Consider the following 27,433-nt stretch of genomic DNA (forward strand, 5'->3'; position numbering starts at 1 on the left):
GACCTCCAGAAGAAAAAATATCATCTGATATACTGTGAAAATTTTCTTGCTCTGTTAAACATCATTTGGAAAAAAAAAAAAAAAAATATATATATATATATATATATATATATATATATATATATATATATATATATATATATATATATATATATATATAAACAATTCAAAGGGGGCTAATAATTCTGACTTTAACTATATATATATATATATACACACACACAATTTTGTCTAATATATTTGAACATGTTTGAAATTCCAGTGGTTACAATTAAATATGAAATTGACATTTTTGCATTAATTAAAAATATTTTGCACATTTTATATATGTGAAATCCAAATTTTTACTTGTATGTCATGCAGGTAATTTGCATATATTTCTATGTATCATATTTCTAGATGGGGCAAAAGGAAAAGGACACTTCTCTCTTTCTCTCTCCTTCTCTCTCTCTCTCCCTCCCTCACACTCCCCCACAACATCCTTCTCCACCCTCTCTTTCCCAGTGGACGAACGTGTACGTAAAAAAATATGACAAATCCTACATCTGGTTGGCTGTTTACTCCCTCGTATACTTAGACATGCAGAGAATCGCCTCCACTTCCACAATGGGAAAGTCTGCTGGGGGCTAAAGCAAGCTTTCTTTGGCTCGCTTTTCTCGGGAAACGTGCGCCAAGGGTATATCGACACCTCAGAGGGACCGAAGACTTTCCATAACTTTTCACAGGAAACTGAAAGGTACGTTGAGCTGCAGAGTGCTGCGTTCACTTTTCCTGGAGTTTTGTGCACTGAAATGAGCTCATCTTGCTAGATAAATCACTAACTTCTTTAGTTATTGAACGTAAAAGCAATGAGAGATCATTTCAGATATTACAAAACCTTTTTTTTACTGTCAGCCCTTTTAGAATTGCAGTTGTTCACACTGAAGCAAAAATCAATATGATGCCAGAGCTGTTTAAAGTTATCTTGATATATGTGTACTTTGCTTCAGGAATCACTTTTTGACTGTCTTTCCTGAAGTGTATTAGAAAATCAGATTGCATTTCATTTAAATTACAAATGCACTTTAAGACAGTTAGCCGAGATTCAGTTTGAGAGTCTCGAACTTGAGAGTATTGTCCCTCTAGGGGTTTGGGCTTGCTGTTTTTCTGTGGTATATGAGATATGAAAAAAATGAGGGAAATAGTTTAGATGGTTTCTGTGATTATATTCTTAGAGCATATGAGAAATGCTTCGCCTTTATCATTTATGTTATTAGATAACTACAAGCTTTTCTGATGACTTCAACAGAAATTCCGTATTGAATTGACAGGCATAGGATTCTGATTAAGAACATGTGCAACTTTTGAAATATGACTGAGATTATTTTCAACAGCTGTGAGGATTATGTAGGTCTCGGAGTGTATAATGTTAATCTTCATGAATGAATAATCATGACACATATTTGATTTATGAGAAACTTGGATACACGGGCAGATTCCTAATGTATTAAACATACTGAAACTTACAATTTGCTCAAATAACACCAGCCTTAAATAGCAAAATTACTTTCAAATAAAAGAAAAAAGTCAGAATGTTTATTTTTTTTATTATTGATCAGTATAGTTTATGGGTTTCTGTGTGATTTATTAAGGTATAGTTAATTTATATAGACTTTTATATGCTTTTGATAGACTTATATAGACTTTTATTTGCCTTTTTTTAAAGAGAAAATTAGGAAATAAAGTAAAGGAAACACAATGTTGATGTAAATACAGTACATCACCTAAAATGTGAATAGAGGAATAATTTGAGCTTTTTAACAACACTTTAAAGTAAATAGGTCTTGTTTTCTGGAAAAATATCAAATTGAAATCCATTTAAATTAAAACAACATACTTGAGTTAAATCTTAATTCCAGCAATGTTTATTTTTGGCTCACTCAGTCAGTTGTCCTAATGTAAAAGAAAACATTTAATGATTTGTGACCCTGGACCACAAAGCCAGCCATAAGTGTATATTTTTGGAAATTGAGATTTATACATTATCTGAAAACTGAATTAATTTCCATTGATTTACTGTTTGTTAGGATATTATATTTGGCTAACATACAGTTCAATGAATGAAATCTGAGGGTTGAGAAAAATGGAAACATTGGGAAACATTGTCTTTAAAATTGTTCAAATTAAGTTCTTAGCAATGCATATTATTAACCAAAATAATGTTTTATTATACTTATAAAAGGAAATTTACAAACTTTTGTTATTAAACATGAGTTTTACTTAATATTCTAATGTTATTTCCCGGTAATGGGAAGGGCATACGCTGCGTAAAACATATGCCAGAATAGTTGGCGGTTTATTCGGCTGTGGCGGCCCCTGATAAATAAGGAACTATGCTGAAGGAAGATTAATGAATGAATTTTAATGTTATTTGACATGAATATCAATAATTGTACTTTTGGCTTTTTGCACAAATATACACACGAAAAATAAGACCAGGGTCCCATGTAATGATGTTTAAATTTGTACTACACCGTAAAACTCGATAAGTTGAGGTAACTCAAACCATTTAAGTTAATCAACTAATCCTAATGGGTACTGTGAACTTTATCAATTTGAGTACATGAAACAAGTTAAACACAGTAAAACCCAATCAGTTAAGTGAGGACCCAACTGAGGACTGTATAACCCAATAAGTTAAAGCAACTCATACTGTTTGAGGACACTCAAATAAAAAATCGAAAGTCTTTTCAAATGATTGGAATCATCTTCCCGAACGATTTGAGTTGTCTACACTCATTTAATTTAATAAATTTGACCATTAGGTTCTACAGAAGACCAGCAAGAAAACTCTAAATTACGCATGAAAAAGTCAGATTTTAGTTTTTTGTTGTTATTGTCGACCAATATATTTATATGTAGTGCAGTTATGGATTTCTGTGTGGTTTATTAGGGTATAGTTCATTCTATAGACTTTTATATAGGCCTTTTTTATAAAGGGAAATTAAAGAATAAAGTAAATGAAACACAATGTTGATGTCAGTACATCACCAAAACTGTGAATGGAGCAGTTAATTTATTAACACTTCAAAGTAAATATGTCTTGTATTCTGGAAAATCTGGAAAATATCATATTGAAATACATTTATAATTAAAACAACATTTTTTTTTTACTTGAGTCAAATATTAATTCCAGTGATGTTCATTTTTGATTTATTTAATGTAACAGAAAACATTTAATGATGAATATATTTGTTATTTGTTAAGATTGATATTTTTGGAAATTGAGATTTAGACATGATCTGAAAGCAGAATAAAAAATCTTTCCATTGATTTATTGTTTATTACACTGTATAACCTAACTGTGAAAATGGCTAAATGAAATAAGTTAGTTTAACTCAGTTTTTTAAAAAAGTTACTTTGACTCAATGAAAAGAGGTTATGGTAACTCATGAACGGATTATATTAAGCAGAACTCTAATCGAACGAGTTATGAATGAATTAATGATATTTTCTGTGTTAACTTTAATGTTTCCGAGTGATAGGTTGCAGCTGGAAGGGCATCCGCTGCGTAAAACATATGCTGGATAAGTTGGCAGTTCATTCCGCTGTGGCGACCCCTGAATAATAAAAGGACTAAGCCAAAAAGAAAATGAATGAATGAATGAATGTTAACTCTAATGCTAGAATACCAAACCATTTGAGCAGCTTGATAGTTGTTTGGACTTAATTTGTTTAAGTTAATTAAACTAATAGTGATTTGATAACTGAACTTAAAATGTTTAAGTTATTAATACTTTAAAAGTTTGATGATATCAACACAAATGAAATATGTGTATGTGACACAATATATGTTTACAGTGCTCAAACCAATTTGTTTTAAAACTTAAATGTGTTTGCCACAATCGGTTTCCTCAAACAGTTTGAGTTAAGTTATCAGGTTTTACAGTGTAGGATATTATATTTGGCCAAGATACAGTTCAATGAATAAAATCTGAGGGTTCATTAAAATGTAAACATTGAGAAAATTCTTTAGAATTGTCCAAATTAAGTACTTAGCAATTCATACTAATCAAAATAATGTTGTGAAAGGAAATTTCAAAACTTTCTTTATTGAACATGATTTTTACTTAATATTCTAATGTTGTTTCCCGGAACTGGGTTGCAGCTGGAAGGGCATCTGCTACGTGAAACATATGCCGGAATAGTTGGCAGCAGGGTGCGAATTACAGCGGGGTTTGGGGGGGATAGACCCCCCTAATTAACGCTTGATCCCCCATGAAGGGCATCGAAACAACATGTATAGGGGGTCAGCTCTTTAATACTGAGAAATAAGTTGCTCTGCTTTATATTTAAAAAAATTATGTGAATAATTAAAATTAATATAAAAAATCTGATTAATAATATAAATATACACTTGAATTCCCCCTATAGTTGTTCATACCACTGTGAATGCATAACCGTGCCAATGAGTCTGAATGAAAAAACTCATTCAACAGACTGAAACCGGCAGATCTAGAGCACAGATGTAGATATTTGTTTCTACATATAGCCTAAAAGTAATGTCAAATAAGATGCATAGTTTGACTTACAGTAACCTCAGAAGTAGCTAATCTGATAGATTCAGATAGGTCAGAATACACTAAATATTGCCACATAAATAAATAAATACATATTTGATTCACTGAAGCATGTATTACAAAAACTAACATAAAAAAAGTTGACCCCCCTGTCAATGTATAGTTCCACCCTGGTTGACGGTTCATTCCGCTGTGGCAACCCCTGATAAATAAGGTACTAAGCCGAAGGAAAATGAGTGAATGAATTCTAATGTCATTTGACATGGAATAAATATCAATAATTGGGACTCACACAATGTATATTTGGCTTTTTGCACAAATAAACCCGCGAAACATAAGACCAGGCTCATGTTTAATGATGTTTAAATTTGTACTAGAAAACCAGCCAAAATAGAAACAGTAGAAAACTGTAAAACACTGAATTACACATATATTACCTGAGCTCATTGGAGAAATATGACAAGAATGACTGGTTACCTACTTTGTGTCAAATAACACTGAAGAGCTGGACTGAATCCTGCTCGTACGGCCCCCTGTAGACCCCAAAACTGATTTCCCAGCCAATCAAATGTCTTCATGTGACCCCCCGCCTATGTTAACAGTAACCAGATGTATTGCGCACAGCCTACCGAGAGCTATAAAACACATCTGTGCTGGACTCAAACTAACCAGAGTTATAGTTACACGCTGGCTTTCTCACATTTCTCTCTCACACTCACAGATAGTCCTTTCTCACACTGACGAGATGTAGAGGAGAGGATGCTGCAACATCAGTCCCAGTGGACTGTTCACGGTCAGTATATGCGCTGGGATTTTTGTTCTCTGTTTTATGGCTCTAATAACATAACAGACAGACAATGAGGCTGTGTCCACTGCCATGGGACGAGTACTTTACATAAAGTGTTTTCAGCGTCCGTGGAGGATTAGAACATTTTATGGAAACTCACGCACACTTTTCAGCTCACTAGAGATATTTTCTCACTTTTATTTATAGATTTTTTTTTATATTATATTTCTTGGCAACCTGTAGAATTTTGCCTGCGATTTATTACTGTTTTATGAAGTTTTTTCTTTGCTTCTGGGCGAAACGTTTAGGAGTTTCACAATCCTGTATTTTTCTATGTGGGAAGTTTTAGCAAAGGTTTAAGATAAATGGAATATGATAACTGATTTTGCATTTTATCACAACGCTAGAATAACAAATTTCATTTAGGGTTGCCATGAGTCATGGATTTTATTTAATCTTAAAGAATTTGAAAATAACTATTCCTGACATTGAAAATACAGTATATATATATATATATATATATATATATATATATATATATATATATATATATATATATATATATATATATATATATATATATATATATATATATATATAAGTAATGGAATATCATGAATTTTATCATTTAAAATTTTACTTTCCATTTATCAAAATGTAATTTTTCTCAACATTTGATATGTGAGTTTTTTCAGCAGTCAAATACACTCACTGGCCACTTTATTAGGTACAACTGTTCAACTGCTTGTTAACTCAAATTTTTAATCAGGCAATCACAAGGCAGCAACTTAATGCGTTTAAGCATGTAGACATGGTCAAGAATATCTGCTGCTGTTCAAACCAGCATCAGAATGGGGAAGAAAGGCAATTTAAGTCACTTTGAATGTGGCATGGTTGTTGGTGCCAGACGGACTGGTCTGAGTATTTCAGAGCCTGCTGATCTACTGGGATTTTCAAATCAAAATATCAAGTGAGCGGCAGTTCTGTGGGCATCTGTTGATGCCAGAGGTCAGAGGAGAATGACCAGACTGGTTTTAGTTGATAGAAAGGCAACAGTAACTCAAATAAACACTCGTTACAACAGAGGTATGCAGAAGAGCATCTCTGAATGCACAACACGTCCAACCTTGAGACGGATGGGCTACAGCAGCAGAAAACCCCACCGGGTGCCACTCCTGTCAGCTAAGAACAGGAAACTGAAACTACAATTCACACAGGCTCACCATAATTGATCAATAGAAGATTGGAAAAACGTTGCCTGGTCTGATGAGTCTCGATTACTGCTGTGACATTTGAATGGTCGGGTCAGAATTTGTTGTCAACAACATGAAAGCATTAATCCATCCTGCCTTGTGTCGATGGTTCAGGCTGGTGTTGGTGGTGTAATGGTGTGGGGGATATTTTCTTGGCACATTTTGGGCACATTAGTACCAACTGAGCATCGTGTCTATGCCACAGCCTACCTAAGTATTGTTGCTGATCATGTCCATCCCTTTATGACCACAGTGTACTCATCTTTTGATGGCTACTTCCAGCAGAATAACACATCTTGTCAGAAAGTGTGAATCATCTCAGACTGGTTTCTTGAATATGACAATGTGTTCACTGTACACAAATGGCCTCCATAGTCACCAGAACTCAATCCAATAGAGCACCTTTATAATGTAGTGGAACAGGAGATTCATGTCAATATGGAGCAAAATCTTTGAGGAATATTTCCAGTACCTTGTTGAATCTATGCCATAAACGATTAAAGCAGTTCTGAAGGCAAAAGGGGGTCCAACCCGGTACTAGTAAGGTATACCTAATAAAGTGGCCGGTGAGTGCATATTAAAACAATATGATTTATGACAACATCAAGCAGCATAATTTTTGTTTAGCTAAAAACTAATGGTAGTGAATGAGACTGGATGTCTTGTCACGTTTAAGTTACAACGGCCATGCCACTCTAATGTGAAAAAAGTTGATAGGTCATGGAAATTCAGCTTTTTAGTCATTGAATATTTAGTGAATTTGACATTTGGCTTTTTGTTTCTTTCCAGAACTTCAGAACTCCCGTTCCAGAATCATCCTGCGTAATCAACAGTGACGCCATGGAAAAAGATTCCACCTACAACCTGACTTCACCCAATGTGTCATTCCACAATAATATGACAAACTCGTGTGAGCACACATCCACCCCAGAGTACCAGAAGAAGGTGATCCCTGCCTTTTACAGCCTCATCTTCCTATTGGGTTTTCTTGGTAATATGCTGGTGGTGTGTGTGTTGTATCACAGTTCAGGCCGAAGGACTGTTGCCAACACCTATCTGATTAATCTAGCGATGTCTGACTTGCTGTTCCTGACCTCGTTGCCATTCTGGGCTGTGTACTACTCGCTGGATTACAACTGGGTTTTTGGGGAGATCATGTGCAAGCTGTGTGGGGGTCTAATAACGATAAACGTCTACGCCAGTATATTCTTCATCACCTGTATGAGTGTGGATCGATATCACGCCATCGTCTACCCACTGCATTCTCAAAGCAGCAGGAGCATAAAACAGGCCAGGTGTGTTTGTGGCTTCATTTGGGTCGTGGCGGCTTTGACCACGTTGCCAACCGTTGTGTTTCGCGACATACACCCCTTACACAACAACGTGACGGCTTGTGTAATTTTTTACCCAAACAACTACTGGCACACTGGGTTAACACTTGCCAAAAACACTCTTGGGTTTTTCCTGCCATTTGTGGTCATCGCGACCTGCTACAGCCGAATCGCTGTGCACCTACTGGCCACTCCCAATCGCCTGGAGCTCGACTCTGGGCGGTTGGTTCATGTGTTGCATTTGGTGGTAGCCGTTGTGTTGGCCTTCTTCTTTTGCTGGTTCCCGTTCCACGTGCTGGCATTCCTCGAAACTCTGGGACAGTTAGGAATGAAGATGGATTGCTGGGTTCAGGAATCAATCGATAAACTCCTGCCGTACTTCATTTGCCTGGGCTTTTCCAACTCTGCTATAAACCCTTTCCTGTACTGTTTTGTGGGAAATCACTTCCGGGAGAAGCTGTGGCAGTTTTATGGAGATGTGCTGACACAGAAAAGAGATTCTATCAGCACCAGACTGTCTTCCTTCTCCAGGAAACTGAGTGATCTCAAAGAAACGGTGCCTATGGAGATTCTGGATCAGCAGAGCTCGTAAATCTATCATTACCTCTAAGCTGTATCATTACAAACTGCAGAGGACTATGTCAGTATCATTTACCACGGTTAATGTTGTTTTTGCCTTATTTCTAATCAGGCTGTGGTTGTGATAAGCAGCAGAATGTATAAACAACATTTGGTTACGTAATTTTGAAATATGGCCTAGATTATGTCTAGGATGCGGAAGTTGCTAATTTTCCCTTGCAGGCCATGGATAATGCTAAGGGACAAGGTTTTTGGTCTTAATGTTTTCAACATTGACAAAATAAATGTCTTTCATTATACAGATGTTTTAATGGCATTATGTGGCCAGACAGACAGCAGTAATAGAAAAGCAGTAATGTACCATAAGCTGTATATTATAAAGCCTCGTGAATTGAATTGTAAGTATATTATTATAATGGAGCATCATAAATAAATAGTGATTTAAAGTCAGTTACATCGTTGTTTTTGATCTGTGATTTACTTGCTTAGATTGTCTTTATGTCTGTCAATTAAGGATGCTCCAATATTCAACCCAGGCTCATTCTGAAAATCTACCACTATATACATGTCTGGAGAGCGCCAAATATGTCCCTGGAGCTACGTTTTTTTTGTAGTTTTTGTTTTCACGAATCCACTGTGTATGTTTTTAGTCGACTGACTGACCGATTGACTGACCCACTCTCCTTCCCTAAACCCAACCAATAGTGTTTTCAAAAGCACCAGTTGACCCGCCCACCTACTTCCCTAAACCCAACCGACATTTTTAAAGAGCAATCCAAAAAAAGAAAAGCCCTCGCCTGATTTTTACCATGTTTTCAGATTTACCCCATTCTCACCCTGTTATTTACTTGTTTGTTTTATTTTTTTGGATTCTGTTTTTGTCTTACATACTTTCTGGAACCAATCTCTATCAGACTCAAACCCCGTCGTCATGGTCAACTCCTCTCTGTGTCTCAAGTCCACCGATGTACATGGTGAGCTACTGGACAAAGGAAAGCCATTTATGCGGAGGTAAGCAGTTAGCTGGTAAGCACGCAAAGGAATGGCGTCATACCATCCCGTAGTGTTCATTTTACATAATTCACCATCTCCAGAAACGTTTATAGGACTATGTTTTCAGAAAGAGTCTGTGTTGTCTCTATTCGTCTCTAAACATAATAAGATAAAGTTCAGCTTCATGTGAACTTGAAAGTGAATTTTTGATGCATGTTTCACAATGATGCAGTTCAAATATTACTCTTTTTTTTTTTCAGTATTCATTTTTAGTTCTCTTTTTATCAGTTCCTATGAACATCAGGGTTGGGTTTGCAACTTTTTCTTGTCTAATACAGCCAAACCTGGACTCCGTTACAGCATTCCCCTGGTTTAGGACCACCAGAGGCCATCAGATTGACATGCTTTTTTTCTACAGCTTCATGTTTAGGGACGTGAAAATGACCTGACAATAACTGACCAGTGTGCTAACCCTTGCAATTTTTAAAGAGTCTATGCCCTAAGCTACAAACTTTTGAAAACCCAGCATTAAGTTGATCATGATCATGCTCTAACTCACATCTTTTTGAATCACCGCTTACTATGGCATGAACGGAGCTTTTTGTCATTTTTTCAACCATTACAGTATATGCCATACACTTCTCTCAGAAGTCCTGTATGGTTTTTTTGTCAAATAAGTTTTACTGAAGGCATATTTAGAAAGAAAAGGATTCTGTTTCATATATTTTGTCTACATATAAGATAGGCAAAGCAAACAAAAAGAAAAGGAAAAACAATATGAAAATCATAATAATAAAGGGAAAAAAACACTGACAAGACCTGTTTGAACAACAGAGTAAGATGACAAAGCATATTAAAACATTACAGAAATGATGCATTATTCCATAAGGTTTTTTTCAAGATAACAGATAAAATATGTCAAATTGTTTGAGTTTTCTTTTCAAATTGTATCTAAATCACTCCAAATGTAACACTGTGCTGCAGTTTGAATCCCGACTCGCGAGACCTTCCTGATCCTCTCTCATTAACTTTGCTTCTTATCAATATCTACTGTTCTATTCTAATAAAGACAAAATAAAAAAAAATGGTTCTGTATAAAATTCAGCCTATCACTTGACTACTTTTAGACTCCTTAAGTTTTTCCAATTTTGTGCGCTCTTAATCGGTGGTTCTCAAACTGTGGTACACTGGCTTCCTTTTAATTGTACGCGGAGGAATTGCTGAATAATAAAAGCATATATACTTTAACAATAATTAACTTTTTACCCTTTGACGCATACTGTAACACCAATGTGATCAGCATTGTTCCCTGAAGCGATCATTCCGAAGTGCTCAGGATTTGATGCTACTATATGTTAAAAGTTTACATTTGAGTTCAGCAGTTTTCTTTTTACTTTTTAAGAACAGTGCTATTTTAAACAAACTTTTAAAAGCACATTTTAATTTAAACGTTCACCTGGAAGCACAGTACAGTGTTAATGTTTAAATTATTTATAAAATGGCTAACAATAGTAAACATTCTTATTACAGTGGCTTGAGAGATTATGCTAGAAATTATGCTGGAAACATGCTAATTCATACTAGAACCATGGTAATTTCTGTCAGCAACTGCCTAGCAACCACTCTGAACACCATAGCAACCACCTAGAAACACCCTAGCAACCACTCAGAACACCTTATCAATGGCCAGGATCAGCCTTAGCAACCACCTAGAACACCCTAGCAAACGCCTAGCAATGCCGTAGTAACCACTCAGAACACCCATGCAACAACCTAGCAACACTATAGCAACCTACTAGCAACACCTTTGCAACCGCCTATCAACCACTCAGAATACCCAGGCAACAACCTATAACACATTAGCAACCACCTAGCAACACCTTAGCAACCAATCAGAACACCCTAGCAACCGCCTATCAACGCCTTAGAAACCACTCAGAACACCCTAGCACTCACCTAGCAATATCTTAGCAACCCCCTAGTAATGTCTTAGCAACCGCTTAGCAACCCCTCAGAACACCCTAGCAACCACCTAGCAACACCTTTGCAACGACCCTACAACCACTCAGAACACCCTAGCAACACCTTATCAACTGCCTAGCAACCACTCAGAACACCTTAGCAACCACCTAGCAACGCCTTAGCAACCACTTAGAACACCATAGCAACTGCTTAGCAACACCTTAGCAACCAGTCAAAAGACTCTAGCAACCACCTAGCAACACCTTAGCAACCGCCTAGCAGCCACTCAGAACACCCTAGCAACCACCTAGCAACAACCTAGAACACCCTAGCAACCGTCTAGCAACACCTTAGCAACCAATCAGAACACCTTGGCAACCGCCTTTCAACGCCTTAGAAACCACTTAGAACACCATAGCAACCACCTAACAACACCTTAGCAACCACTCAGAACACCCTAGCAACCACCTAGCAACATCTTAGCAACCACCAAGCAACGCCTAAGCAACTGCTTAGCAACCTCTTAGAACACCCTAGTAACCACCTAGCAACACCTTTGCAACGACCTAGAAACCGCTCAGAACACCCTAGCAACAGCTTAGCTACTACCTAGAGCACCCTAGCAACACCTTAGCAACCACTATGAACACTCTAGCACCCGCCTAGCAACACCTTAGCAACCACCTAGAACACCATAGTAATGCCTTAGCAACCACTCAGAACACCCTAGTAACCATCTAAGCAAGAAACATGCCAATTTCATAGAAACCTGCTAACCTTTATGTTATCACTCTATGCAAACTGCTTCAAACCTCTTAAAAACGACTTCAATTATTGAAACTTTAAAACTACTACAAAATTTCAGACTAGACTTTCTCAAGCCACCATAGAGTTTGTCTACAAACTTTACTTTTCTAGTTAGAATTAATCTGCCTCATTTTTAACTGTGCAAGCTGAAGCTGTTTAATAGGCCTACACCGCTACTGTATTTCAATCAATACAGGTCATTATGGGGTACTTGGAGAGACAATTTACTTCTGAGGTTGTACTTGATGAAAAAAGTTTGAGCACCACTGCTCTAAAGGCTTCAGATGATTTCAGTTTGTGAGTGTGGCGTCTGATGCTAATCCAATTCATTCCCTGCTTGGGCTCATAAAATGAACCATTTGTTTTCATTCTTCTTTCCCATTAATCCCTTCTTTCCATGCCCTTACTGTTTTTGAAACAATCAACATCATCATGACAGCTGTTTTATTTTTTTAGAACTTGCCTGTTGCTCTATCCCAGTGACCTGTATCGCTTATCTGTAAAAGTAGATGTTGAGATTCTCTAAAACTGTTTGAGCACCTGCTGTAATGATAGTAATGTACACACTTAAACAGCAGTACAGTACAGAATCTGGAAGAACCTGTTTTCATTTGTCTTTCAGTGAATGGATTCCATCTGTCTCTGAGAGTTTTGGCTGTAGTTTAGTCATGTTGTACATAGTTCTCATGTTTTACTTAATTAGTTGGGTTAACTAAGGTCTGCTGTCCCCTGTAGGCACAAGTGCTGTACATGTTCATTCTCTGTAATGTTTTTTTCACAATCCTTTTTGCGTTTCAGGAATTCTGTTATTGTCAGTTAGTTAGATGCTAATTATTTGCTCCACTGATGCAAGTTCTTCTCTTAACCTTAACCATAATAATGTTCCCATCTGTCAGTACATATTTCAATTTTTTTCATAAAGATCAGATTTGATTCATTTATTTATTTCGAACCGAAAAATCCATACACAAAACAATTCTCGAAATGGAGTGGGATGAAGCACAATCCTCTTTTGTTTATTCCTTCAACTTATTGCTTCCTTATCTCTTCTTTTCACATGAGACATTTTTGATCCTTTTGGCCACTTTGACATATCATAGCTTTGATTCCATTTGTTCGTTTATGTTTTATAACATATCCCAAAAAATACATAGTATCATTAAGACAATAAACAAAATGTCGGGTGTTTCATGTCAGTGATTTGTAAATCAAACTCCTTCCAAACACACAGCACTGGCGCTCTTTTTGAGATGTAATGCTTCTACTTCTGCCTGAAATTGGTAAAGGCTGTAAAATACAGTTTGTTTTTGTTAATTTATTAAGAAACGAATGCAGTATGAGCACACAGAGGAGGATGTTTTTAGACTGATGAAAAATGTTGATATGCGAAAGAAGCAGGGCAGGCGGTTGCACAATGGTTAAAAATCTAGACTGTTGATGAATAAGTTTCAGGTTCAGATCTTAATGAAAATTGATGAGATAACCACTCTATCATCGGCGTTATGTCGATACGGAACTCAAGCCCCTCCCATTTGTTGCGCGTGCAGACCCGGGAAAATCGAAACCCCCAGCCTCACCCACAAACACTGTAGAAAGAAAAAGAGGAAGACACTGTAGCAGACCCCGTCTGAATCATGTCTGCTCTGAAGTGTGAGAGGAAGCTAGTGTTATTTTCCCTACCCAAAGATAAGGCTGTGAAGAGTCAGTGGTTGAAGTTTATTTTTGCAAAAATACCTCAGCATTATAGCCCTAAGTCGACCACTAGTCATTTTTCTGACAAGTGCTTCAGCAATCTACACGCTTACAACAGGGGATTTATCAGCCGTTTGTTAAAGGAAAGAACAGAAAAGACTATACTATGTTCCTCCATTTCACAAGTGTAGGTAAGTGCGGTTCAAATGGTTGCCTCCTTGTTTTCTCTAGCTTGCAAATTATGTATTTAATTGTGTTTTGTTATTTGTAACCGCTTGTACTGTATCTGCTTAACTCTTTATATTCTCATATCATGTCTAAAACCACGTTAAAAATGTGACGTGTGCTGCTTTGTTTACGGATTTAAATGCGTTTGTGAGCTCGCGATCCTCGGCCGTTTGTCATTGCTATGGGTACCGTCAGCTATTCCTACACACGTGCGGCGGTTAAGTTTCAAAATAGTTCAGCTTTTGCCACTGTGTGGATACTAATACTGAATGTGTGTCACCGTTTTTACTTATGGTTAAGAATAGAGCAATATGCTGGTGTGAAACTGCATTGCTTTAATGCACTCCTGCATTGGGCTCACGAATACACTCTGCACTCTGACTACTTCAACAATGTTGATAAGCCATGGTGGGCGTTTTTCTCCTGCTGTTTCTTAATATCAAGTATGCAAAGTTCGGACTTGCATCCTTGGAAGTTCAGACTTGCCAAGTTCAGACTTGAAAGAACGAACTCCCGAACGAACATCGCCAAAGACGCGCTATCTTTGTGAATAAACTGCAGATTCGAGTTTAAAACAACTACATTCTCGCCTGAAAAACTGTTAAACTTTATTTTGTGACACAGTAAAGGAGTATTTTTAAAGCCGTGCGGGTTATTTTCTCTACCATTAACGTTTGCTGGTTTAGCTGCAATGCATTCTGGGATACCTGAGCTTCGCAAGTTCACACAAGTCACCTCTTGATGCATCCTTGGCCAAAGGGGTGGAGCAAGTACACATCTGGGAATTTTATCTGCACTTAGCAAGATGTGAACTTTGAATTGGAACAGTACTTCGGCGACGGTTGGTAACAATTCACGAGGACACAAGAACGCAAGTACAGACAAGAACGCATATTGAGAAACAGCCTCTGTCTTGTGCTGAATGCAGTTGATCAATCGCAATAGACTGGGTCATCGGACTGTTGTAAAAAAAATAAGAATAAAGAATAGAGAACCCAGTCCAGGAGACTTGAACGAGCAGAAACCTTTTTATTGAGACGTGTTGGTTAGTCTGCAGTCATACAGCATCTTCATAAATGTCTGAATAAACTTGCCAAGTCACTGACCACACAAGTTTATCAACAAAAGGGCTTCTTTGGTCTGAAGGCATCAACCCAAAGACAAAGGAAAAATCACTTTGGCTCAGGCAGTAGTCAGGGAGATATCCCTCATGGCTGGGCTGTTACATATTCGAATGAAGTGATATAATTAAAACCAAAGAATAAAACTTTTCAGTTAGATGTAGATTATTATGTAGTATTATCATTTGAAACTAGGTTATATAAATTCATATTTCCGCAGGACCAATCAGCGCAGATTAGCACCGTGGTAAGGAGGGTTTTTGGGAACAAATGAATCGCTGAACGAATCATATGGGAGTCGTTGGCATAATCAGGTAAAAATAAATCATATTATAAGACAATAAAAGTGTTTTTGACCTTGCATGCTTCTCAGACTGTTGGTGGAGACCACCCAAACTAAAATAGGACCTTTTTTAATGCATAACAGGGGATCTTTAATATAACCCTTTGTCTGTTTGGTTTATTGTTGAGCTACAAAAAAAACAAACAAAAATGAAATTAATTGTTTCAATTGAATGAAACAGATTTTTTAAAAATGTATGTAGTGTCACTTAACAAATAGAGGACAAAGCAGAAGACATCAGCGTGCAAATCAAGGCAAAGTTTGTTAAAATATTATACATTTTTGAAAGATTAGAATGCATTAGTAAATGTGGTTGAGGTAATCTTTTCTTTTCTTTTTTAATTATTATGAAATAAATTATGAAATTACCCATGGCAACTTTATTGTTATACAGTTTGCTATATTTACCTTCGGCCCACAGCTCTCAATCAAGCTTGGATTTTGGCCTTTCATAAGAAAAAGTCTGAGAGCCCCTGCACTATAGCATAGGTCTCAAACTGGATTCCTGGAGGGCCGCAGCTTTGCTTCAACCCCAATTAAACACAGCTGATCAAACTAATCAAGGTGTTCAAGACTATTAGAGACTATTAAGCAGGTGTGAGTTAGAAGTGGTTGGAGCTCCAGGAATTGAGTTTGAGACCATTGCACTATAGCATCAGGGACAATCTCCACCTATGCATTTGTTATTCTCATAAATATGCAAAAGATGATTAAAATGTATGCATTACTCATTAATAATATGACCACAAATATGTGACTGTCAATCCAAGTTCTACTTTAAAATTCTGAAAATGAAAACTGTAATCCACCAGCTGTTTCATACTGCTAAATACAGATTATTTGACGATGATTTTTGTGTGGTTCAGGTATTCTTTATGCAAAAAAATCATAGAACAAAATTACCCACAATGTGATCGTATAGAAATAGAAATAGAAAAACAGCTAATTAATCATGCTAAAAATATGTCTGCTTGCTTTTAAGGTATTCCTTGAGGGATGTGTTTAGGTTGGGTATAGTTTAAAACAGTGTTTCTCAAATACATTCCTGGAGGACCACCAGCTCCACACATTTTCCAAGTCTCTTTAACCAAACACACCTGATTCAGATCATCAGCTCATTAGCAGATACTCAAAGTCCTGTGATGAGTGTGACAAAAGAGACATTCAAAACATGCAGTGTTGGTGGGCCTCCAGGAACGTGGTTGAGAAACACTGGTTTAAACAGTAGAAAATAATATTTAAGCCTATTGAATGTTGCAAGGAAATATGGAAACGTGTGTGGGTGTGTGTTTGTGAGATCAAATGTTTGTCATGTTGACAGATGAAAGAAATCTATTTATACGTATAAGTAATCCTGCAGTTTCCAGTCAGCTTGTTATGCATACTCTGTACAACTGTGAAAATAAATGCATTTTGTACCTGTTGGAGTCTGTAACACCCCTGTAAGAAGACAGGCAGCACCCCATTTGTCTCACTTTGTCTGTGTTTCAACAGCAGACCAGAATGCAGAGTTCCTGGACTGGAAGAACACACACACACACATGAATACAGACAACAACACTATCTTACATCAAGGAAATAAATTCACAGGTGTCTGAATGCGAGTTATGCCTGAATGCGAGTTTTTTTGTGAGAGGTGGGTTCAAGCATGCAAGGGAGGTGTGTGTTTTGTGTCTTTGTCAGTGCATTTCTAGTGTTTGCAGTTTGGTGAGTTTTCAGTCACTCTCAGACTAAACTGCACAGCTTATCGCACACAGGTAAGAACTTCTGTTGTTTTATAGTGCACACACTGCAACAGAGAAATGCACAGCCCTGCGCATTTAATCATATTTATGATTTGTGTGTATATAGAACAGTCAAAATGGGTCATTTTGTGAATGTCCTCACAGAGATAACAATGACTGCATACATGAGAGGAGCTCACTAATGCAGCTTTTACGGTCTTGTTGTAAAACGTAAAATCTCCTCAGTGAGTGTTGAAGAGCTTTTGTTTGAGTGGGTTTGGATTATGTAGCAGGGGTTCTTCCTGACTGTGATCAATGACAATTCAACAAAATAAGCAATGAAGACGGTTTCACTATTCTGGGAAGTGAGGAGGACATCCTGCCATTATGTTTGGACTTAACCGATACATGTGTGATGTGCTTTTTGATCCTGCAACGTTTTTAGCAGGACGACAAAGGCTTTTGATGCACGAGCTAATCTTGTGAGGGCCAGAAATGTTATCACAAATATAGTGAAACGTGTTGCAAACTGACATTTGAAGTGTGTTCAGGTGTCACAATTTAAAAGGGACATAAATCAGCCAAAATCATGCTTTACTTGGTGTCAACAGTCTTAAGTTTGTTAAGTACTATCATAGTCTTACCTGTGTACCTTCGCTGGTAATACTTTGTCCGTATGTCTAAATCGTACAAGCTATGGTCTAAATTTCTAACTAGAAAAATAAAGTTTGTAGGCAAACTCTATGGTGGCTTGAGAAAGTCTAGTCTGAAAGTTTGTAGTAGTTTTAAAGTTTCAATAATTGAAGTCGTTTTAGAGGTTTTGAAGCAGTTGACATCGAGAGAAAAGTACAAATAAGTTAGCAGGTTTCTAGTATGAATCGGCATGATTCTTGTTGATCGGGTGTTGAAGGTGGTTGCTAAGGTGTTGCTAGGCATTTGCTAAGGTGTTCTAAGTTTATTGCTAGGCGGTTGAAACATAAATTAGCATGGTTCTAGTATGAATTAGCATGTTGCTAGCATGGTTCTCATATTGGTGTGTTGTTAGTATGTCCAATGTAAAGTCAATGGCAGGTTTTTTTATTATGTAAGTCTATGAGACAGTTGCTAAGGTGCCGTAAGTGGTTGCTAGGGTGTGGCTAGTAAGTTGAAAGGTCATCAGTGATTAGCAGATTGGTAGTCTGAGTTAATTAAGTGTAACCTTAAGTCTGTATGACAGTCTGGCGCAAAGTTACAGTATGAGGTCACAAAGTTAAGTCCAATGTTAAGTCAATGGGGCTTTTCCGAATTTTCCGTGAGTTTTCGGAAAACCACAAGTCGGATCAGTTGGAAAAGCTTTAGCAACTTAATTTAGTATAGTCAAGGTTTAGAGTTAGTTTGGTGGTTATAGTATGAACAGTCTAGGAGGAGATGCGTTCTTAAAATAGTCTCAGAAGAAGAAAACGGAAGAAGAAGAATATGTTTATGTAGTATAACAGTATGTTGGTGTTCCCAAGCCACCAGAATTAAATATAAGTTTAAATTAGTAAATAAGATAGAGGTGATGTGCACCTCTGTCTTCCGGAGCATGCGCACAATGCCAGTGCATGGCATGTGTTATGGTTGAGATGTTACAGCAATAACACCAGTGCAAGTCAGGGTAAAGTGTTTACATGATATTTAATCAAGTGAGTTATTGTTTTAGTCAGAATAAGATTGTTTACAGTAACTGTTGATAGAATAGCCTATAGTAGTAATGTAGTTTCATATCATCTTAATGTAATTTAATTAGGTATTTCATTTTGGAATACATAATAAAGCATGTGCCAAACAAACAAACGAACAAAAAACGTTTAGAACATTTACTTTTTGTTCTTGTATTTGTGTTGCCTGTGGCATTCTTTCTCTTCACTATTGTCCTGATGCTTTTAATGAACTTTTAGCTATTTAACTGCACCACTTTAGTGATAAAGAACAAAGAACAAACATGTGCCCACTTAATGCAGTTAATTAAAATGCATTACCAAACGTGCATGAAGAAAACATTTTCACAATACATTTTATTGTGTGACTGACAGCACCAGAGATTTTGTTCTGGATGGCAACCTAGATAACACAAACATGCTGTAAAGAAATGCAGTTGTGCAACATTTTTCATTTTTTATTTTTTGTGAATGCATCTCTTGAAAGTAAAGGGGATCGCAGCACCTGGTTGTGCCAAAACAAAGCTGTTTTTGAATGAGGTCACAACTGCCACAAAGTATAGGCACATAAAATAATATATCTAGATAATAACAAGAAGAAAGATAGAGATAACTTAGGGGTGCTGCAAAATAATCTCTTTCATATATCTTGTATTTCTAATGTAGGTTTGTCTGTGGAAGAGGATCCTGCAATGTCCAGTGGTACAAGCATGCATAAACAATAAAACATATACATTTGTGCATGTAAAAATATACTAACAGATAGTTTTCTCTCATCATTATAGATGTTAACAGGAAGGCCGTGTTACAGGCGACAAAAGTTCGAAAAAATTTGAAGCAAGATGGATGTTGGATTAAGAAATCTCAAGAGGTTCTGGAGACTCAGTCAGATGTAAAACCACGGTAAATGCACACCTACACTGTCATCTGCTGGATGAGAGCGGTAGTATCAATCAAACAATGGCCTTGTTTCCTTGAACACTAATTTTGTTCAATGTTAACATTGTCTCTTTCCTTTAAACACTCAATTTATCTAACATTTTTTCTGCTTATTCTTTAACAGGAAACTAGTAAAGCCTGTGAATGTGTCATCACCTGAGAGCAGTCCAGTTTCTTCCTCCATCATGCCATGTGCACAGAGCAGTTTGGATTCATCCACACCCCCTCGAAACTCTTACGTCACCTCAGCCTTAAGGAAGTTTGAGTGAGAGCTGTTTTATTGTTTGGTCTGCAATTACTGTATTCAGTGATTCTGCATTCAATGCATGTTTTGATGCATTAACTCAAGCAATCTGTGCTCCTTTAGGCCTGAAAACACACCAGCCAAAAGTGGACCATATCTGGCCAAAAGGTTAGGTACATTTCTCTGTACTGGGTAGGGCCTTGTATCATTTCTTTTTTCAAATGGAAGTTGGAAATGGAACAACTGAAGCAGAAATCATATGTTCTTGAATTCTTTACTGACTACACCAGCATTTAATATTTCATGAGGTGTAGAAGAAGATGCTTCATATTTTTTTCTGAATGTTTTACAGTCCACATACTGTGCTTAAGAATGCAAAGATAGCACATGTAGATGAAACATCTATGGTCAAACCCAGAGAAGAACCACACAGGACACCTGCAGATGCTCCTGTGAAAGGCATAGTGGAGAAACCTGTGGTCAAACCTACAGAGGAAGCACTGAAAACATCCACAGACTCTCCCAAAAAGGATTTAGTGGAGAAACTGGTAGTCAAACCATCAGATGAAGCACTGAAGATATCTACAGACACTCTTAAAAAGGATGTAGTGGAGAAACCTACAGAAAAATCTACAAAAGATCCACTAAACAATCCTGCAGTCACTCCTAAAAAGGATGTAGTGGAGAAACAGGTAATTAAATCATCAGAGGAAGCACCGAAGACATCTATAGACACTCTGAAACAGAATGTAGTGGAGAAACCATTGGTCAAAGTGGCAGAAGAACCATTGAAGACACCTGCAGATGCTCCTGTGAAAGGCATAATGGAGAAACCTGTGGTCAAACCTACAGAGGAAGCTCTGAAGACATCTACAAATACACCTAAAAAGGATGCATTAGAGAAATCTACAGATAAATCTACAAAAGAACCACTGAACAAACCTGCAGTCGCTCCTAAAAAGTATGTATTTGAGAAACCGGTAAACAAACCTTCAGGTGAAACGCTGAAGACACCTGCAGATACTCCTGTGAAAGGTATAGTGAAAAAACCTGTGGTAACACCATTAGAAGAAGCACTGAAGACATCTACAGATACACCTAAAAAGGATGCAGTGGAGAAATCCACAAATAAACCTGCCATTGAACCATTGAACACACAAGTTAAAAGTGTAGTGGAAAAACCAGTAGTCAAACCTTCAGGGGAAACATTGAAGCCACCAAAAGAATCTCCTATAAAAGACACAGTAGAGCAATCTACATGCAAAAATGCAAAAGAGCCATTGAAAACAACTGCAGACAGTCCTAAAAGGGAAGTAATCAAGAACCCAGTAGTCAAGCCTGTAGACAAACCAATAACGCCAGCAGATGTTCAAAAAATAGATGTACTACAGAAACCAGTTGTCAAACCTGTTGAAGCACCACTGAAGACACAAGAAGATGCTGCTGTAAAGGATGTAGGAAAGAAACCACAAGTCAATACTGTAGACAAACCATTGAAGACACCAGCAGATGCTCTAAAAAAGGATGTAGTAGAGAAACCTGTAGTCAAACCTGTTGAAACACCACTAAAGACACAAGTAGACACGCAGAAGAACGGTGTTGTGGAGAAACCCATAGCCAAACCTATAGAAAAACCAGCAAAGATGCCTGAAGACACTGAAGGTGAAACAAAGAAAGCACCTGCAGATAAAACTTCAGCAGATCATGGACAATTCAGAGGAGAGATGCTAGAGAAAACAGGACAAACTCCACTCAAGAATCAGTCTAAACCTTCATATACCACAGGTAATAAAGAAAATGGTGTAGTTGAACAAGTCACAACAGCTCACGCACCTGTAGTACAAGCTCAACTTAAACCAAGACAAGCAGAAAACCAGCCTACAAATGATCACAGCACTCCTCTGAAAGCTCCAACTGCAGATTCATCAGCTAAAACAACTGAAGAGCTTCTAGTGCCAGCAGAGAAAAACAGGCTGAACAAAGAATCTGCACTGAAGTAAGTCAGTCATTTATAAAACAGCTTCATTTTGTCACGTTAACTGTTTGAAGTATACTTAAAATCTGTGTGAAATCAAAATTTACCATACTTATTTTACTAGTGCACATTGTTATTCGTTAGGTGAATAATTAATCCTCGCGAGTTAATCCACTGAAGAAAAAAAAACGTTTTGGTAATCTTCAATTAAAATCTGAATGTTTGCTTTTGTGATTGGAATGGTAGTGCTTCTCTGTTAATATTAGTTTGATGGCTTCAGCCACACCAGTCTTAACCACACCCATCTAACCATTAGTTTGCCATGTGCAAAAATAAAGCCCCTATCAATATTCCATTTCAGTTGGAGGCACATCAACATAATGAAGAAAAGGGCTGTACGATTTGGGGAAAATACCTAATTGTGATTGTTTTAATAGGTATTTCGATTGTGATCTGATTTGCGATTTAATTTTTGCAGTCAAGCTTCAGCTCAATAATTTGCAAGTTGTTGTGGCAACAATTCTGCGACATCTCTTAAAAATTACCTGTTTTTGTTCGGTGTCTGTGACTTTGAAACCAAAATATTCCCATATTACCAATGCTGTTTTTCTTTGATATTATTTTGTCTATTAATGCTTCTGAAGCAGCAGACACCATTATCCTACTTGTAAACCCTTTCCTGTTTGTTTTCTTTTTTTTTTTTTTATTGTGGGCGTTCCGCATAGTTCGGTTGCGCAATTCTGATTGGGCAGAACGAAAGTGTGCTTACTCAATTGGCTAGTAAGACTGTCACACACAGATGGCAGTCACGCATTTGCTCTGGGTGGAGGAAATGAAATAATATATATCTCATATCGCAGCCTCTTGCGATTAACTAATCGCAACTTTTCAAATTGCAATTGCGATTAGATTTCGATTAATCACAGAGCCTTACTGAAGAATAAGTCTCAGCCGCTTCAAATCTGAAATTCACCATTATGTTATCCAGACAGCACCTATTCAAGTGAGATCTAAAGAATCAGAAAGAGGAATGACAAATGATTACTGTTAACAATTACTTGTAGAGTTTACTGTAACCTACGGGCAACAGTTCACCAGTAACTTACTGTAAATTCAATTACAGCAAAAATACTATACTGTATTTTACCATTTATGTTGCTGTATATGTATTATATCATTATTGTAAAATATACAGTAATTTTCACAGTGCAACTTTAAAGTACAGTAACATACTGCATAACGGTTCTACAATAAAATACAGTTTGTGTTAGACTTAAATACTGTGTAATTTGCAAAAATCGTTAACAGTGTATGATTTGGCCAACATTTTCTGTTAGAGTATGTGTTATAGTATTTTCCTTTATTAATTTTTTATAGCAATTACATTTCAAATATTTGATCTCTGGAAACATGACATATTAACACAGTATCGTTTATTAGTATAAATCAGTACACATAGCAGCACCATCGCTGTAAATTCTCTAAACAGTAAGTTTGACCTGTCCTACTTAAATCTGCATGCATTTTTTTTTACATATTTGTGTTAGTAAATCGTAGAGTTTCATTTTTAATCAGAGGTGTTGTGTGTGTTTCTTTGCAGTGTGAAAAGTAAAACCATGTGTTCCTTCTGCAAGCTGCCTTTAAATGGAAATGTGAAAATCACCATCAACATTCCTGACATTCGCTGCCATCCAGATTGTTTGAAGGTTTATTTCTTCAAATCTCTTCTTCATCTGTACTCAGTCAGGATTAGAAGCCAGTGTCTCATGCTTCCTAAAAATAGTTTTGAATCCTTTGTCTGTGTATTCCACCTGCTGCCAAATCAAACAAGGTCAAAAACCTATGAAATGCATTATTTATATTTTACATTAAAGGGCACATATGCAAAAATCACTTATATACGGGGTTTAAACAGTTGTGTGGCAACAGTGTGTACATTTAGCCAGTCTCTTATATCAAAAATTAGTAAATTATATTTTTTATAATCACACTTGATAAAAAAAATTAATTGACATTCTCTCTTTGTAAATGTCATTGGAATTGGAAAGTCCCGCTCTCCCTCATAAGCATAGATAGCCTTGGTTGAGAAACAGTCTTTTTGAATATGGCCACAGTGTAAATGCACAAGACAGTTACGAGCTTATTACCACATTGGACTGTTATGATAAAATGATATCGTTGCTTTCAGTGATTTCCTGAAGATGCAGTAAATACCAAAAAATAACATAACTGGAATAACTACAGCAGTCAGGATCATCAATCTCATATAAAGTAATAGCTCATGATGACATATGATGTCGTGTGCAGGTGTTGAAGTGCTGTCCCATTTCTAAGGGGTAAAATTTGAAGCCCTTCCTCTTCACACTCCATTTCAAGGGCCAAGGGGAAGGGGTACAAAAATAGAATTGGGATTGAGCCTTAATTTCTTTCTGAAGAATGTTGGAAAAAAGCAGTCATTGACATCCATAGAATGAGCAAAATAATTGTTTTTGTGTGAGCAAGACCCACAATGAACAGTCCAGATTCTTAACTGTTATGCAACATCCACCCTGGTTTCTCCTTTGCATATCAACATTTTTCATCCGTCTAAAAACACCCTCCTCTGTGTGCTCATACTGCATTCATTTCTTAATAAATCAACCTAAACATGATGTTATTACACCAGTGCCGTGGATTTGGAAGGAGTCTGATATTTTTTTTATCGCTTAAAAGTATATTTCAATTCTCAAAAACAAAAGTGAATCACTATGAAGTGAAGGTAAATTATGTGGTTTAAGTGTAATTTTAGTTTTCTAATTAAACCATTGGTTCTTACAAATTGTCCTACTTTGGCCCATGAGCCCTGGTAAAAACACTGAATCCTCTTCACAAGTCCACTTTCTGAAGTTTACTTATAAACTCATTTCGAGAGGATCACGTGCTTATGATTGTTCTCAGGTGGTCCTGCTTCAGCTTACGATTGATTCTCCAATCAGATGATTCCTAACTCACTATAAATAACCAGAGTTTTCTTATCTCAATATCTTCCTCTTGAAGAATCCCCCTTACTCCCCCTCTATTTCAGATGGGGGACATGGCGGCCCAGTGATTAGCACAGTTGCCTCACAGCAAGAATGTCTCTGGTTAAAGTCCCTACTAAACCAGAGACATTTCTGTGTGGAGTTTGCTCGTTCTCCCCGTGCTCGCGTGGGTTTTCCCCGGGTTCCCAGTTTCCTCCCACAGTCCAAAAAACACACAACCTAAGTAAATGGAACCAAATTGATACCATAGCCAAGCTCTTAGAATGTGTACATCTCTCCTTAGCCATCTTATACCTGTCATTAGCCAGAAATAAGCCGGGGGGAGTTCATTGAGATCTACCTGAGCTCAAACACCTCTCGCGCCCTGCAAACGGGAGGGAGCCCAGGGCTTGAGGATCTCATAAGCTCAGGGCTCTCTCCTAGCACTGCATGCCAAACAAGCTTTATAATCAATCATTAGCTAAGTGTGAACTCTTCAAGCATCATTTATTTTTAACATTTGGAGGGTCTCCTCTCTTGCCTTATTTGTGCTCACAGAGGCTGTTTTTCTAACATGTGGAGAGAGAAAGTCATATACATTTGGCATGGCATGAGAGAATAAACATCTCTAGATTGAGTGTCCCATTTATTATTATTTTTTCTCTGAGCATCCACAGTGCATTGCAGTGCTCAGTAATGCTGTGTTTTTTTCAGTGTAATGGCTGCAGCAGTCCTCTGGGGGATCTCTCTTTATCTATGTACCACCATGCTGGGAAAGTCCTCTGTGAAAAATGCTTTGATCAAATCTTCCAGCGCTGATGGCTCTTCCTCGACAGGACTTGTCAACATGATAACCAACACTACAGAGTCCGAAACTAAGTTTGCTTGAATTCAGTAAGAACGGATGTAAATGTTTCTTTATTTACAGCACAGGAAAAAGTGATTAGTTACTTTAAAAAGTGAGTAAACCCTTTGTAACGTGGAACCGTTAAGTTGAAAATCTTTAATATTGTGCATATATATGTTCATTTACTTAATCATTTGAAGTCAGCTCATTGCTTTTTACAGTGCAGCTACAAAACAACAATAATTTCACATTTGCTTTTTTAGCTTTATTAACCATGTACAGTATTATTATACAACAAAACCACTTCACAGCCCTATACCTCTTTGAGGAAAGAATAAATTACATTAAAAAGGGAGAAGAACGAGAGGAGAGGGTACATAAACATTAGATTACATACAAATATATTATACATTTTCTAATTTTAGTTGTTAACAGAGGTTAATGATGCACTTTTAGTACAGAAAATGCATATATACAAACAATTCTATACAAAAATGTTAAGGGGGGAGCATATATTAACTGTTTTAATTGCTATTTTTAGACTTAGAAATAACTTTATATACATTTTAATCTCTTTTTCTAGCACTATGAAGAGAAGTTTGCTTTTAGCAAACTTACATTTGTGTATGTGAAATTTACACAATAATAAAATAAAATTTATGATAAAACCAGCATCTTTTAAAGAGCAATACTTAACATAATAACCTAAAATCACATATTTATAAGATAAGGAAAATATTTGTAAAATATTATAAGCAATAAAAGCTTTAACATTAATCCAAAAATGTTTTGTATATTGGCAAGACCAAAATAAATGAGAAATAGTTTCATTAAAGTTTTAACAAAAACAGCATTCTAACTCGATCAATTTAACATTTTTGTTGAAATACTTTTGTAAGATAAACTCTATGAAGTAATTTAAACGATATTTCTTCAGCCTTATTTGTAATTAACACATTTTGAGGTAATGACCATGCTTGAGTCCAGTTTACATTATTAAAAATATTGTTCCAGTTAAAAACAACATAAGGTAAAGACGTATTTTCTTCAGGATTAAAGATCTAATTTTGTGATTGTTTTTCACATTTGTTCATAAGTGCATCGTGTGAGATTCCGGACACAATTGATCAGTGATTCAAAAGATTTACGTTGCATGGCACTAATAAAGTGTATTATTTTTGTTGTTCTCTTATTTGTTGCTGTATTTTACGGTTTTATTGTCACTGCATGAATGAAAAGGTTGTCTGATAGATTGCATTTTGTGTTGTCAATATGTTGTTAGTTTAGATACTTTCAATAAATCAATATTGTGTTTCAGCGAACCAAAGTTTTAAACAAAGTACATCCGGTTACCCATCAGATCATCATTAA

General features: G+C 36.7%; 2 protein-coding genes across 2 annotated transcripts; both read left to right on the plus strand.

Annotated features, from left to right (window-relative positions):
• Window positions 1-504: 504 nt before the first annotated feature.
• Window positions 505-8,610, plus strand: agtr2 (angiotensin II receptor, type 2). Its single transcript, XM_056457658.1, has 3 exons — window positions 505-736; window positions 5,281-5,352; window positions 7,389-8,610. The coding sequence occupies exon 3, from the start codon at window positions 7,440-7,442 to the stop codon at window positions 8,520-8,522; it is 1,083 nt and encodes a 360-aa protein (XP_056313633.1). The 5' UTR covers window positions 505-736; window positions 5,281-5,352; window positions 7,389-7,439; the 3' UTR covers window positions 8,523-8,610.
• An 8,125-nt stretch (window positions 8,611-16,735) lies between these two features.
• si:dkey-125i10.3 (neurofilament heavy polypeptide) lies at window positions 16,736-27,254 on the plus strand. The gene is made up of 8 exons (XM_056457660.1): window positions 16,736-17,412; window positions 19,725-19,760; window positions 19,844-19,961; window positions 20,122-20,262; window positions 20,365-20,409; window positions 20,594-22,237; window positions 23,817-23,922; window positions 25,930-27,254. The coding sequence occupies exons 2-8, from the start codon at window positions 19,751-19,753 to the stop codon at window positions 26,032-26,034; spliced, it is 2,169 nt and encodes a 722-aa protein (XP_056313635.1). The 5' UTR covers window positions 16,736-17,412; window positions 19,725-19,750; the 3' UTR covers window positions 26,035-27,254.
• The last annotated feature ends 179 nt before the right edge of the window (window positions 27,255-27,433 follow it).

This window comes from Danio aesculapii, chromosome 5 (genome assembly GCF_903798145.1).
Source record: "Danio aesculapii chromosome 5, fDanAes4.1, whole genome shotgun sequence".
In the NCBI taxonomy this organism is placed as follows: Eukaryota; Metazoa; Chordata; class Actinopteri; order Cypriniformes; family Danionidae; genus Danio; species Danio aesculapii.